Source organism: Polyodon spathula, chromosome 10 (assembly GCF_017654505.1).
Source record: "Polyodon spathula isolate WHYD16114869_AA chromosome 10, ASM1765450v1, whole genome shotgun sequence".
In the NCBI taxonomy this organism is placed as follows: Eukaryota; Metazoa; Chordata; class Actinopteri; order Acipenseriformes; family Polyodontidae; genus Polyodon; species Polyodon spathula.
Window position 1 is genome coordinate 693,734 of NC_054543.1, and position 16,094 is coordinate 709,827.

Sequence of the window (16,094 nt, forward strand, 5' to 3'; positions counted from 1 at the left end):
TCATATCTTTTATGTCCTCGAGAGACATGATTGTTGTGTAAAATCAAAAGAACAACGTTTCCTTTCATATTATCAAGTTATCTGGAATATAAATATTTTATAATGCGATACTTTGTACTGTGATAACTTGTAGCAATTGTAACTGGATAGGGGTGCCTGCTAAGAAATACTACTAGGACTACTACGCATTTACAAAAATAACTATTTATTGGGTTTTAAAATATGAAAACTTATAGGACAGAGATTTCTGACCATTTGAAATGAAAGTTCAGTATGTTGGGAAGCTGCATACAAAATTTCCACCTGATCTGACTAGAATCAGTCGATTCAATGGGACGTTATCAAGGAAAAATCATCCCACAAGAATGGGCCAATAGGTACCTAGTAGCCTCTCAACACTTTGTGCGGTTCAAGTACTTTACTGGACGTGGGATGTAGTGGCCGCTAGAGGGTGCCAAGGAAGCGGTGTTTAAATAATAGTACCAGTTTAATAGCGATACAGGTTCAAGGGTAGATACTAGGTTAGGTGTAGATTTAGTGGTTAGGAGGCTACTAGCTACCTATTGGTCGATTCCTATGGGTTGATTTTCATTGATAACGAAATTTCAGCCCAATAGAACAACAAACAACCAAAATACAAGTGTGCGAACATTGTTAGTTTTTTTTCAGATTTTTACCAAAAAAAGTGCCTTTTAGAACGTAAGTAACAAAATAACTATATACAAGAAAGAAATGATTATATATACATATGCGTTTTGTAAAGGGCAAAAACCCGATTTATTGTGCCATTCAGAAAAATAGTTTCTGTCAACAATTATACACAGAGGCACATCACAGCTTTTACACTGATCTTCTTCCCTTCTGTTCTTCTGCAATAAGCACAGTTCTGTCTCCCTGGTGTTGTCTTGGATTGTGAAGCAGTCTCACCTAACCCTGCAGCTAGCAAGTGATGCATTTCATAAGCAGATACCCGTGATGCTGTCTGCATGGGATGCGGTCCACCTGCCCGTACAAAACCCAAAGCTCTCCGGGACATCTTTTAGGTATCTGGCTGTTTCCCAAATTGCTCACAGATCTCTTTGTGTAGAATGAAGCTATTTACAGCAGCAATATCAATAAAATGAAACAACAATTTTTTGTAATATTTTTTGTAACATTGTATATTTTACAAAAGCATGCAACATATTATTATTATTATTATTATTATTATTATTATTATTATTATTATTATTATTATTATTATTATTATTATTATTATTAATAATAATAATAATGAATGTTATAAATGTGTGGTCATAACCTTTATTTATAAAATAAAGGTCAACGCTGTAAAGTGTGCCTTTATTAAACGGACAGCTAAACTGGCTTAAGAGAACTGTCCTCCTGGGACACTACGATTGGCATGTAACTCAACAGGAATCTCCCTCTGTTTTTAACATCGTGTGGTTTCCAGTTTCACCTCGATCTTCATATCGAATTCTCAAATGAACTGGGCTGGAGTCTGACATATGGCAACAATCTCTCTCTCTCTCTCTTGGAGGGAGGAGGTCAGGGAATCTTTATTTTACGGTTATTTTATCCAGAAATGTAGAGCTATTTGGATTTTGTGATGCATGGCATTCCTTGCAGGTAAATGTTATCCTATCATATATATTGTAAACTAGCACTATGTGAAGGGCACGTTTTTGCTTGGAATATGTTTAAAGTACAAGTCTGTTCGTTTGCATATTGCACTTGGTTAATATGTTTGCTATAGAAAATAGAAAATGCCTTGATACCTGTGCTGACACGTGTTCCGTAGAGTACACCTGTGTTCAAGATACATTGTATTCTATAGAGGACATTGCATTCTATAGAGTGCATTGCATTCTATAGAGTACATTGCATTTTTGTACCATCTGTCGCATGTTTTGTGACATATGCCATGTTTGATCTGATAACAGACAATAAAGTCGATATAGCCTGCAGACATTGTCCCAGTATAGTAATCGAGGTGGTCCTAACATAAGCACTAACTTCAAAATAAGCTACAACATAGAAACACCAGTCAGCCTGTTTCCTAAATGTATGCATTTGATATTAGCACAGTTAAGAATGGAATGGACCACGATGATCAGATATTTTCGTTGACCACGGATCATAGGGCTACAGCAGGAATGAGCAGTCTTGTTATGCTATATACTCTCAGCATAAGCCCATTAACTTATATTCTACCTTCTTTTAAAGTTATACTATGCACTGTTACTCTAATAAAGAGCTCCAATGCTGCAAACGTATTGTCACGAGTACCTTGTGTTAATTAATGCTGAGAATACCTTGTGTTAATTAATACTGAGAATACCTTGTGTTAATCAATGCTGAGAATACCTTGTGTTAATCAATGCTGAGAATACCTTGTGTTAATGCTGAGAATACCTTGTGTTAATCAATGCTGACAATACCTTGTGCTAATCAATGCTGAGAATACATTGTTTTAATCAATGCTGAGAATACCTTATATTAATCAATGCTGAGAATACCTTGTTAATCAATGCTGAGAATACCTTGTGCTAATCAATGCTGAGAATACCTTGTATTAATAAATGCTTAGAATACCTTGTTAATCAATGCTGAGAATACATTGTGAGAATACTTTATATTAATAAATGCTGAGAATACCTTGTTAATCAATGCTGAGAATACTTTATATTAATCAATGCTGAGAATATCTTGTTAATCAATGCTGAGAATATATTGTGTTAATCAATGCTGAGAATACCTTGTGAGAATACTTTATATTAATCAATGCTGATAATATCTTGTTAATCAATGCTGAGAATACCTTGTATTAATAAATGCTGAGAATACCTTGTTAATCAATGCTGAGAATACCTTGTATTAATAAATGGTGAGAATACCTTGTTAATCAATGCTGAGAATACCTTGTGAGAATACTTTATATTAATCAATGCTGAGAATATCTTGTTAATCAATGCTGAGAATACCTTGTATTAATAAATGCTGAGAATACCTTGTTAATCAATGCTGAGAATACCTTGTATTAATAAATGCTGAGAATACCTTGTTAATCAATGCTGAGAATACATTGTGAGAATACTTTATATTAATCAATGCTGAGAATATCTTGTTAATCAATGCTGAGAATACCTTGTGTTAATCAATGCTGAGAATACCTTGTGTTATTCAATGATGCTACGATGTATACGATGTCATGTGGAACGCGATCAGTATAGCGCACAGTTTTTTTCCCCTGGAATATGTTTACAGCGCATATCTTTATATTTACATATTGCACTTGGTTATTATGTGGCGATACATTTAATCTGCGCTCTGAAAATGGAAAACCACATGGCTCGGAGTGTATTCATCATTTCCGAGCATGACCGCATTGCTACAGTCTGCTGGTTATCCCATCGCCTTTATCTCGCTACTTGCTGGTACGCCTTACGACAGGATCTTACCTGATTGGTAAAACAAGGGTCAGTCATTTTCTCGTTTTTAATGAAATGAACACAGTGTTCGTACTGGAAACAGAATCAATCTCGTCTCCTTGTTTTTTTTGCGCAAGGTCCAAATTGTTGTAATACCTCTTGCTTTCTTGAACTGCGAGATGACGAACATCTTGCTTGGATCTTTTAAAGGGATATAAAAAGTATGTCATTAAAACAATCATCAACTTTGTTTAAATATGAATTCAAACTGTAAACTTTGTTTGGAATAACAACACATAATAAACTCAGCCTCACCGTAAGGAAAGGGGTGTAGCATTGTATCAGTCCACAGTGATATATCATTGGGAAAAGCTGCTTTAATAATTCCTTAACTTTGAAATCCATTTATAGCACAGCGGATATTCTTCAAACGTTATCGCTCCATTCTCATGGGAGACAGCAGCGCGCAGCTGAGGGGCTTTCAAGGGCGGAGCCGGCTCCGATTGCACAGGAAACACAGCGGAAATTAGGGGAACAAAACAAAAAAAAAACTATACATAAGTACTGGTCCTAGCGCACATATCGCCCTGTCGAGTGAGATAAACCGGAAAATAAACGGGGAGCGAGACATTGAGCCTGGTATATCAGCGGCTGATCAGCGCGCCTAAAAACCTGGAAAGGTTTCGAATTGGAAGCTGCTTGATTGGGGTTAGTGCAGTTGCGTGGATGGTTCATTGTGAGTTCAGACTGAAGCCAGCATTGGGGTTAGTGCAGTTGCGTGGATGGTTCATTGTGAGTTCAGACTGAAGCCAGCATTGGGGTTAGTGCAACTGCGTGGATGCATCACTGCGAGTTCACACTGAAGCCAGCATTGACTGGCAAGGCACTGTAGTTTGGAGAGCTCCTGGATTCTTACAATATATTTATTATTTACCTTGCAGTGTTACTTCTTGGTAGAGTCGCTGACGAGCTAGAGCATTTAAGCACTATTTCTGATTGTAATGCTTGTTTGTTGATCGATCTTTTGGTCTGGATTATATCGGTAGGATTTGAATGGAAAACGCACTTGCCGGGTTATTTTTGGAGATTCAGTTGCTTCTCAAAATTCAATGGATCTGAACTGGGATTGCTCGGATGGTTCTGGATCGTCACACTTCTAATTCCCTTTGGGAGCGACACAACTTCAAATAAATTCACCTTTATTAAAGAAAACGAAACGAAAAGGGAAGCGCTGCGCAATGATGCTTGCGAGGTTCTACTTCGCGTTGTCTTTGCTGGGTAAGTGTAGCTTTCTCAAAATAATGTAATTGTAATAGAAATACATCATGATCACACCATTAAACCGTGTTCCAATAATATTACACACGAATGATAGTTCACACTCATTAATAACGATGACAAGTGTTTACTGCATTTATTACAGGAACCATCGCACAGAGAATACGATTTGAACGAGAATACCAAGATACCCTTTTTATATGTTTCCGTACTTGGAAGAATTGGGAATTTATGTATATGGCACAGTATAATGAACTAGTATAACGCAATGTTACAGTGTTTTTGTAATCAGTGTGTTATTAATAGAGGGCTGTGGTATTTTTGTATCGGATTGCAGTAGTTAGATTGTGCTTGATGCGGTTTTTATGGGATTTGGGAAACGATGGTCATAAAGTTCAGTACGTTATATATATATATATATATATATATATATATATATATATATATATATATATATATATATATATATAATTGAAACGCATACTATTTGACACTTAAACTTGTTATTATTAATTAAAACACGACATTGGATTATCTTGAGCAGTTACTTTAACGTTGTTAACGGCCCATGCGGAACAGCAAAATGAATGAGGGTTTTCATTTCTGTTACAGATGTAGTTTTGTCGGCAGAAGTGAATGTGGTGTCAGGTGCTAACCGGCTGGACTGCGTTAAAGCGAGCGAGCAGTGCCTGAAGGAACAGAGCTGCAGCACCAAGTACCGCACGCTGAGGCAGTGCGCGGCGGGCAAAGAAAGCAATTTCAGCATGGCTTATTCTGGACAGGAGGCGAAGGACGAGTGCAGGATTGCCATGGATGCCCTCAAGCAGAGCCCCTTGTTCAACTGCAGATGTAAAAGGGCTATGAAGAAAGAAAAAAACTGCCTGCGCATATACTGGAGCATTTACCAAAGTTTACAGGGTACGGTACTATAAACGCTCCAAAAAAAAAAAAAAAGATTTTAACATCAGTGTTCTCTAAATAATGCGCGTCGCTTTTATAAAACACGAGGTGCAATGTGAAAACAAGACTTTTAGATCAGAGCAAAGCTGATGCATGGAAGTGTAAAGATCATCGATAGCTTGCATCACAGTGCCTGTGATTAGGTCAGAATTCACGGCTGAATTGGAAATGTAAGGTATATGCATTAAGCAGATTCCTTCTAATTAATTATGTGAAAACAACCTTGGTGGCTTGGCAGGTTTATTGAGCAGCTCAGGGCTAGTCGGATGCTGGTAAGCACTGCAAGTAGGTTAGCATGCATCCATTCTAGCGTAGCCTGTCCAAAATGCGCAATCACCCACCCACTGATAACACGGCCGTTTAGTGGGAAGAGCAGCATTTAGGGTCCCGCCTCAGTTACTTCAGCTTTCCCATTTCCTCACACATCCTGGCACACCTACATTCTTTTAATTTGTACTTTTATTTATTTATTTTTTTCAAAAGTCAATAGTGAACTTTTGGGAAAGCGCTTTATCTTCTGTAGTTAAAGTTTAATACAATTAAACAGTTTTAAAGATGCATAGTGTAATGTGGCTGAAAGCATTTTCAGGTACAGTTTTAAAGATGCATAGTGTAATATGACTGATTCCATCCAGTCTTTAATTCCATCTCACAGTCAGTTGCTGTTGTGTATTGTCTCAGAGCCACACTTTAAGGTATTTGTCAGTTCATTTGAATAAGTCGAGAATTCACCATGCATTGATGATTCCAACCTGTTATTGTTATCAGAGTTTTAAACGATATCCTTGCATTTAAAGACATCACAATAGTTTTTGTATTCCTTTATTTATTTCTTATGTACTGTTCTATGACTCTGTTGAGATTAAAGTCTGGTATAATGTTTTATTGTATGTTTCTTTTAATCTGTAAAAGGCCAGAAACTAAAACACCGTGAAAGCTTTTAATGCGTTCTAACACAGCTGCTGTACTTGCGCATTTCTCAATGAATGAGGACATCCCGTTAGAAAACAGTTACTCACAACACATGTCTAACTTTTCCATTTTAGGGAATGATTTGCTGGAGGAATCTCCGTATGAAGCAGTGAACAACAGACTTTCTGACATATTCCGACTTGCTCCCATCATTTCAGGTACAAATACTGTATTTACATTGCGATGTTTTGAGCGCTTGTGTTGCCTAGCCTATAAAATCATATGGGAGAAAGATACAACACGCAGGGCTGTGTGGCTTTACAGTAGAGCTGTGATGCTTGTTAAATTGTCTTCTGAAAAAACAGCACGTCAGAGGCAGTGTAACCCTACCTTCCACCAGGGTTTTCTTTTGAAAATGGTGCTTTTAAAACGAAATGGAGGTTGTTTATACCTTTTGTCACCATTTTGACCGGATCTGTGGACATTGGTACAAGTATATGTTCACACAAGTATTTTAACAGTACAATGTACTTTATGGCGCACCGCACTAAGAAGCACACTTTCTTAAGTTACAAGAACACCTGTGAACACAAACTTGTCTCAAGACGGTTTGCTGCGGCCTCGCTGGCTCGACTCGGCTGATCTTTTTCGTCCAGGACACTATTTTGTTGTTGTTAAAATGTTACGGTTCCTGCCTCTAGGTGGCAATCTAGCTCCCTGCTTTGGAATCTTAAAATACCGAGTCCGGATTTCAATCTGATCCGTGTTAATTACACTGCCAGCTATATTAGGCAGGATCTGAAGGACTGTGTCCAATGACTGGGCGAGTAGGGATGCTTTCACGTATTTAGTTTATTGCTCCTTCAGTGTAAATGTATCCCTTTGCGGCCACCGTGTTTTACTGAATTACCAGTGTAGTTTCAACCAGATTAAACTTTTTTTTTTTTGAGTAGCCTGGGTATAGAAAATGCCAATATAATACAACAGAAACATGCCTTCAGTGTGTTATACCTACTGTATGCACTTTTTAAAATATAATTTTAACTTATGGGAGGGGGATGGGAGAGAGAGACATATAGACATCCTAAATATTATCACCTCATTTATTTTTGCAGGAGTTGCACAGAGATAAAACTGTATAAGACACAGTACAGTTCATGCCTTGGTTTGTCTTGCTCTTCTGCAAGCGAAGACCTCGGAATCCAAATACAGTAGCTGTATTCCTATTTGCTTTTTTTATAAATGCAGGATTTGCAAATTTCATTAAGCTGGGATGAGGCTTTGCATACCTTTTTTGTGTGCAGCGTGTTTAAAATCATACAATGTGCAGAAGTCAGTTTACATTTTAAAATCTCATTTCGTAGCAGTGCTGGCTGTATACATGGTTCCAATGAAAGGGGCTCAGTAAATCTGAAGAGTCTGTTCAATATCTCACACCTTATTGAATAAAAACACAGAGGGCAAGTGCAAGAAGCCCGGTGTAATTGTGCAATCTCCAGGGATGTGTTGTAATTCCTCTGGTAATTGCATGCAGCCGTGTAATACTGGAGAAGGGACCCTGATCTAATTGTATGTAACCGGAAACATAGATGATATTAAAACAATATGAAAAAAATATCAGTTTCTGAACTCGTGGTTTGGCTCTTTGTTCACATGATGATCATTCAAAAGGGAGCTTCTTGAAAAATATCTGTTAGACTATAGTCTAAATTATTGGTGGATAATAATCTTGTGATTGACAGTACGATTTATACAGTGTAGTTTGTACATTAGTCTTTTTTGCCTTCTAAATGCACAGGCTCAGCAGTGTACTGTCACTCTCTATCCACAAGGTAATTGCACATTGATTTGATTTAGAATAATATCAATGAACGACACAGGAAAGCGACGTACAGAATAACCAAGCAGTATATTATGAGTATAACCTTCAGCATATCCGTATAATTGTACCATTTTCCAAATGCTATGACATTCGCAATGCAAAGGGTTCTGGAAGTTTGTATATTAGATAATGAAGGGTCTGGTTGGAATGGATTAGAAATACCAAGGTTGCCTTCCCTGAGTTCGGTGGTGTTAACTTGCAGTGTTGATCATTAAAACTCACTTGATGATTTCAGGGTAGGGTTAGGGTTAGGGGTTAGGGGTTAGGGCTAGGGTTAGGGTTAGGGTTATGTAATGAATTGGAAGTATAAAGGTTGCCTCCCCTGCGTTCAATGGTGTTAACATGCAGTGTTGATCATTAAAACTCACTTGATGATTTCAGGGTAGGGTTAGGGTTAGGGGTTAGGGGTTAGGGCTAGGGTTAGGGTTAGGGTTATGTAATGAATTGGAAGTATAAAGGTTGCCTCCCCTGCGTTCAGTGGTGTTAACATGCAGTGTTGATCATTAAAACTCACTTGATGATTTCAGGGTAGGGGTTAGGGAAGTATAAAGGTTGCCTCCCCTAGCGTTAGGGTGGTGTTAACATGCAGTGTTGATCATTCAAACTCACTTGATGATTTCGGGTTAGGGTTAGGGGTTAGGGTTAGGGATTGGAAGTGGCTGATTGATTTGGATGGGTGAACCAGTGTTGGTGTGATGCAGCATGTCTGTTAATATTAAGAAAGTTCCACTCTACCTCTAGTGACCTTTACTATTTAATACATCGCTGATCCAGAAAAGAAAACAAATCAGTGCAAAGTCGTTTTGCTAGAACTCAGGATATGTCTTCATTTTCTTCACGTTGTAGCTAAAAAAATAAAATCATCACAAGCTATAAAGAGGTGCAGAAACGTATGGTGTGCTTGTTATTATCTACCTAAGGGAATCTGTATTCTAAGACTTAATGTAACCCAAACCAGAGTATTTATCTACACATTGAATGCTTGAGACCTGCAGTGGGTTTCATGGCCAATGAAGTGAATTTGTTTTACTGTTGGTTTGTACTGTAAAGTGTAAAAGGGTTACGCTTTTTAAATTCCTTGTCTCTGAGGAAAGCACGGTGCAGTTATTCAGTGTGTTGATAAAACTTCGTTAATATCAAGCCATTGTCATTTACTGTTCTCTGCTCAGACAAGAAAAATGAAGCATGAGGAGAAATGTGGCACATATTGTAATAGCAGACTAGTAGAGATAATAGCAGACTGGTAGAGATAGCTCAGTCTCTCCTGAAAGTGTACAAATGATAGGGTAGGAGTAAAAGAGCTGAGCCATCAAACATCAAACAGTTGAGAAGAGAATCCATGAATAAAGATGAGTCTGAGATCTGCTCTTTGTATCATTTCATCATTGTGTGATGTCTTCAGAGAGCCCTGCTCAGTAAACTGTCTGTCATTCCAGCTACTGTTGGGTTACAGTTGAGTGCGCAAAAAAAATATGGGGACACAAATGTTGCCTACCATTCAAGTCAGGTGACAAAGCAAGCCAAAACACCTAAAATAATGCATTCCGATGTATATAAGTTTACAAAGTAGCGTTTCGTACAATGTAGTTTGGTTGCTTTGAGTGTTATTTCAGCTCATATGGTATGTGGGAATGTGGGCAGCACTGTTTTAGACTTATAAATTACTGAGAGGATAATAAGCTTCATTTTTGGTAAGTGTATTTGCAGGAAGATTAGTTTGGCTCTGTGTGTTTCTGAGGTGTAAGTGAGTGGGCACAATCTTCAAGCTGTGTGACGCTTTGTGCAAGATGTTAGTGCCGTTCCTATGTATGGATTTGAGTTGCTTTCTTACTTTGTTGTGTTAGTGGTTCACATTTTCATTGTAAAGGTTAGAGTCCTGGATTTCATGCGTGAATCTGCCTATAAGACATCATCATTTTAATGAGTGGGGCAGGGGGAAGGGTTACCTGAGTGCTAATCAACAGAGACCATGCACAACACAATGATTTAAAGGTACATGTACAACAGCACTATTGATTTAGTGCACTGCAGTCCTTTCTTCTCAGCTCAATGCATTGAACTCTAGTGATCTCTGACTTGACAGGAAATCCAAAGAGAGAGGGCTACAATGTTTCCAAATTGCTGCAGATGCTTTCAAGCCTTTTAGTCCATCTGCTAATAAGCTCTTTGAAATAAAAACGTATTCTTTCATCTCTAATTTAAAAGGGTGTCTTCAACCAATTTGTGAACCAACAGTCAATGATACAATAACGCAGGATCAACGAAGGAACTCTTCACAGATCTGTATGTAAAAGTGGCTTCCTTCGGATGGTTTAGTATACAGAGGTGCTGTGGGTATTGACATCCTCTAGGGATTTCTAGACTATTTCCCCTAGGAGCATGCAATACATGCTTTTTTTCATAGTGGGATGGGTCCATAGCCCAGACTGTCCAATATGAACCCAGTCCAGCATTGCTGGAGTGAGTTAAAGAGGTTGGTGATGAGCAGGCTGCCTTTCAGTATCAGGCCGCTGAATTAAGAATGTAATGAACTGCTATAGTAACTGTACATTCAGACAGCTAAATTATTATAAAAAAAACACAAAAAACAGGGGTTCCAATGCTTGTGCTGTACAGGTTTTAGTTTGGTTAGATTGAAGAACTTTTAAATGAAAAAGGCAACTCCTGGCAAGCTCTGTCCTGAGCATGCATGCACTCTGCCAACTCGTCACTCTTTACTTTAGTGTAATGTCAGATTCCAGCACCTGTTCCATGATTTTGTTTGAGTAAATCTTTTGTTCTGTCACATTGCACCTGAAAGAAAAAAATAGGTTCACTGGCCAATCGCCCCCAGGGTATAGAAGTGAAATTGGAAAAGAAGTAAAAGCACAGGACTTGGAGATGAATATCTACCTTCAATGCAATTTCCACCTCTGAAGCAAAGGGCTGTGCCTCAGGATCGGCCTGGCAGCTGATAATGGTTCTTCAAAGCAGAACTTGTATGTTGAATGAAAGCAGGGAGTCAGAGACCATGTCAGAGGAACAGAGGGTTGATATTTTTTTTCATTCCTAATTGCCTTCGTTACAAACTTTTTAACATTTTTTGGTATCTCTTCTTCCTCACCTTGCACTTGAGAGAAGCTTTGCTAGATCTAAATGTCGCCTTGCCACTGATATCATGCCATGACATCTCCGAATTTAATCAATGATTCAAATCCCTTTGCAGAAAAGTTGAATTTACGGGATTAGGCTCTTGTGCAGGTTTGCATTCAATACTGAGTGTGTGAATAAGAGTACCTTTAGAGTATCTTTTGACAGCTTCATCATCTGCTGTGTCTGCGTCAATCAGGGAGGTGGAATAGCAAAGACACAGAACTGACAAACTTTGACGTGGACAGTTACAAGTAGAGCGTTAAACCAGCTGCACTGAATGGCTTACTGCTTTGTTCTCACTGGCTATTTAAAGTTGAGACACACAAGTCAGCAATAGCAGGGCGCCTTTTACTGCAAGTAGAAAATCCCAAACCATCTATAGTTTTTTTTTCAAGGTTTGTTTTTGTTATATTGTTTTTTTCACCCACATCTTACTGTGACACGTTTGTTGAAATACTGCTGTTTAGTGCAGTTTAGTTTTTTTAGTTGCAAAAATGAAATTCACAGCTGCATCTCAATCCTCTGTGATGCTCGTGACGTCGGCAGGGATATTCAGTTACTTTGTGTCGCAGTTTTATCTTTTTATTGTGAAAAACAAACAGAAGAGATTTTCTTCATCTTGCTCAGTTTCACACATGGTTCTGAACTGCGGGAGTCATTTATTCCTGTTATCAACAGCGTTCGGGTTACAGGAAGCAGGCAATAAAAGGAAATATATTGGCAGTTACTGCTTCCACTACGCCTTACAGTTATTTTTTTACACACCAGTGTTTCTCTATTACTGTTGTGTGTGACTGGTGTCAGGTGTTTGTTCATTCAGACAGGTGCACCTCATGAGTGAAGCCGCAAAACTGCAGAGATTTCAGTTTGCAAAGTTAAGAATAATCTACAGACATTTCCAGAACAGAAAATGCCCATGTAGGTGTATAGCAAGCATGGCTGGGAAGCCCTGGTTTATATTCCTTGTATAATGTGCACCAACTGAATACTCACCAAGACAAAATTCCTATAGTATACCCCTGTGTTTTTGGCATTGTTTTTTGAAGGCTGTTTCTAAACATGCATGCACTGTTTACTCAAGCTGTGGGCTCAAACAGTCCTGCAGCCGCAGCCCAAAGCAATGCTTCTGAACCATCTCTTTAATGTGTTTTGTTGTGCTTTTCAGTTAAATGTTAACTGCCTTAATATGGTGTAATTATAATGATGATAGCATAACGCAGACACAAAAAGCAGGATGCACATGAGGAATGAATGTGTGCTTTGAGCATGCTGGCTGATGCAGCAAGCGCAGCACAGAGGTGATCTGTAATGCGCAGTATTCACCACGGTCAGTCTGTGACACAAGTCAATACCAAGTGTAAGTGCACCAACAGTGTTGGATCAGGTTATGCTAGACTACATCAAGCACTGTGGAGCTGCTGTTTTATCCACCAATCTGTGCTGTTAACGTGGTGATAAGCACAGTAAATGTAATGTAGATGAATGTGAGGTGTCTCCTGAGAAGGTGTGTGTGTTGCTGCGGTGGTCCTTCTTATCAATGAAACTTTGATAGTCACTAAAATAGGATTAGTGGGTATAACCAGCACATACTAAAAAAAACAAAAAACAACCTGGTGCAGCATACAGTACATTGCAGTGCAGTGCAGTTCAGCACAGTACAGTGCAGTGCAGTACAGTACATTGCAGTGCAGTGCAGTTCAGCACAGTACAGTGCAGTGCAGTACAGTACAGTGCAGTGCAGTGCAGCAGTACAGTACAGTGCAGTGCAGTACAGTACATTGCAGTGCAGTTCAGTACAGTACAGTGCAGTGCAGTGCAGCACAGTACAGTGCAGTGCAGTGCAGTTCAGCACAGTACAGTGCAGTGCAGCACAGTACATTGCAGTGCAGTGCAGTTCAGCACAGTGCAGTGCAGTGCAGCACAGTACAGTGCAGTGCAGTGCAGTGCAGTGCAGTTCAGCACAGTACAGTGCAGTGCAGTGCAGCACAGTACAGTACAGTGCAGTACAGTACATTGCAAAGCAGTGCAGCACAGTACAGTGCAGTACAGTAGGATAAGTCTCCCTCTATAGGCATTTGAGCTTTAACATGTTTAATTATTCAAATGAAACCCCACTATTATGGCACTCGGGACTATGTGTATTATACTGTTAAACAGTACATTGTAGCAGCAGTATCAAGCAAGTTGGTTGATCTGGATATCCTAAAGCTTTATGAAACACAACATAACTGGAAGTGACTCCTGTTGTAATCCCCATTTCCGACAGGGATACAGTGTCCTTGACAATTCTTTTTAGGCCCCTGAGATGAATCTTTCATGTCTGACTTACAGTGACACACTGGGTGCACTGAGGAAGTGAGCTTAACAGCATGCTGTTCCACCCCCCTGAGCAGCTCAGAGCTGCAGAGCGGGTTTCATCTCGCTCTGAGTCGCTCAGTTATTTAACCCACCCACTGTGTCCGTGCTGTTGCTATGGCACTCACAACCTTACATGGTATCATTCTTAAAAGCCAGTCAGTGCTGTTCATGACCTTTTAAATACCTCCCTGCCAGTCAAGTATTGGGGTTTTAACACAAAGCCCTTTACCCCCTGGGTTACCTGAGACTCCAGATCTACGCCTATAGCTCACAGTTACATGTGCTGAGCAGCATTGCTCAAGTGTTGTGTCACTTGCACAAGTTACTGTATGACGTTCTAACACCAAGCCCTTTACCCCCTGCGTTACCTGAGACTCCAGGTCTACGCCTGAAATTACCGTATGGCTTTGCAGCCTATAGAAGTCACAATGCAGGGTCACTTTTAAAAATAGTTCTGAAATACATTGGAATACAAAAAAAAAAAAAAAAAAAAAAAAAATGTAGTGCAGGTTTCTTGTGTGCAAAATTTCAAGAAAATCCCATTTTCAAATTCCATAATGTGTTTTGTAAGGTGTATTATGAATGTGAAAACCATTCAAGTGGACCTGTTTGGCACATCTACGTGTCTGTGTCTATACAGCTGGAGTCAACTTCTCAAGTACTTGAGAGTATTAATGAAGAGCCATAATTGGTAGTAACTCATTACAAATTGATCAACTACAGCAGCTGAAACAGAATTAATAATTTTCAGGCTACCTGAAGTTTTGTTAAAGCATATTCAGTAATAATAATAAAAAAAATAATAATTAAAGGAAATGTACAGCCTGCTGAATTGTGTTAATGCTGATGTAGAATCTGTGTAGAATGTTCACGCACAACTGTGCCAGTGCCTCTCATGTCTTCTTTCTATACAGTTGAACAATGCAGTGTGCACTATGTGATTTAGCAGGACAAGCTGGCTAACATACCCTCCCAGTACGTGAAGTGGAACTGGAGCTGCTGATCGTATCAGTGCATTTTAAAAACTCCCCCCATGTGTCTGACTGCAGTACAGAAGAAGCCCAATCTGAGAAAATCCATGGAAAATGAACTGCAGAGAAGGAGGCCTGCATCATTATTCTCTGTCCTCAAAGCTCCCACATACTTCTCTTTCTGAATAATTCACAGCTGGCAGCAGGCTGTAAGAGCCACGTCCCATTAGGTCAATGCTTGGACGATGAACAGAATTGAAAAGGTGCTGAGACGCTTCATGTTAGTTAAGTACTGCTGTCAGTGAATGTTTTTATCATGAACCTCAGAGGGACCTACACTAAAGACATTCATATTGTTTCAGTTCTCTAACATTATAGAAAGTTTTTCTTCAATTTTACCTCATTGGTTGTTATTACAGTACATTTCAGGACCTACTTGTTATACGTTACACACCCATATTTAAAAGTAGACACAATTTAACATTTAATAACACAATACCACGCTGATGCCATGTACTTTGCTATCTGCATCAGAATATGTTGAGCATTTAGCATTCAATACTGGCCACTTCGGGCTATAGACAGTTGAAAAATTGTAAGACTTGATGAAATTCCAGGTCTTATAATTAAACACATATATTCTCAGTATATAGAATACAAATCTATTTGAAAATCGTAAAAAAATAAAATAAATAAAATAATAATAATAATAATAATAATAATAATAATAATAATAATAATAATAATAATAATAATAATAATATAATAGATACCTTGCACTATTGGGGACACAATAGCATATACAATGTGTATTGGACTAAATCACCTTGTGCTCTCAGCTTTCTCAAAGTTGTATCTTTTGTTTAGGATTGCTTGTGTATAAAGTGCATTTCCAAAAGCTATCCTGATGATATGTTTCGTTGGATCCAGTCCACCCATGTCTTGGATCTGGCATCAGTACGGTGTGCTTCTTACTATGGCTGTGTTATTATCCATTAAGACACAATGTGAGAAGTTTGTGAAACCATTAGCGTTTTCCTAATAGTTTTCATTTCTTATCTGCGTAGCCTGTACAAAGTAATTACACAATTAAACAAGTCACAGCAGCTTGCAATTCGGTGTTACATTTAATAAGGCAGGGACTTGAAACAGAGAGCTGCAAACCCATGA

At 38.7% G+C, this 16,094-nt stretch overlaps 1 protein-coding gene across 1 annotated transcript in view; it reads left to right on the forward strand.

Moving 5' to 3' along the window:
* Positions 1-4,025: 4,025 nt before the first annotated feature.
* The window catches only part of gfra1a (gdnf family receptor alpha 1a), a 49,309-nt gene continuing 37,240 nt past the window's right edge, over positions 4,026-16,094 (forward strand). The window contains exons 1-4 of the mRNA XM_041261222.1: positions 4,026-4,139; positions 4,478-4,709; positions 5,322-5,627; positions 6,716-6,799. Of these exons, the coding sequence (XP_041117156.1) occupies positions 4,670-4,709; positions 5,322-5,627; positions 6,716-6,799 (430 nt within the window). The 5' untranslated portion in view covers positions 4,026-4,139; positions 4,478-4,669. The remainder of the gene's footprint in view (positions 4,140-4,477; positions 4,710-5,321; positions 5,628-6,715; positions 6,800-16,094) is intronic.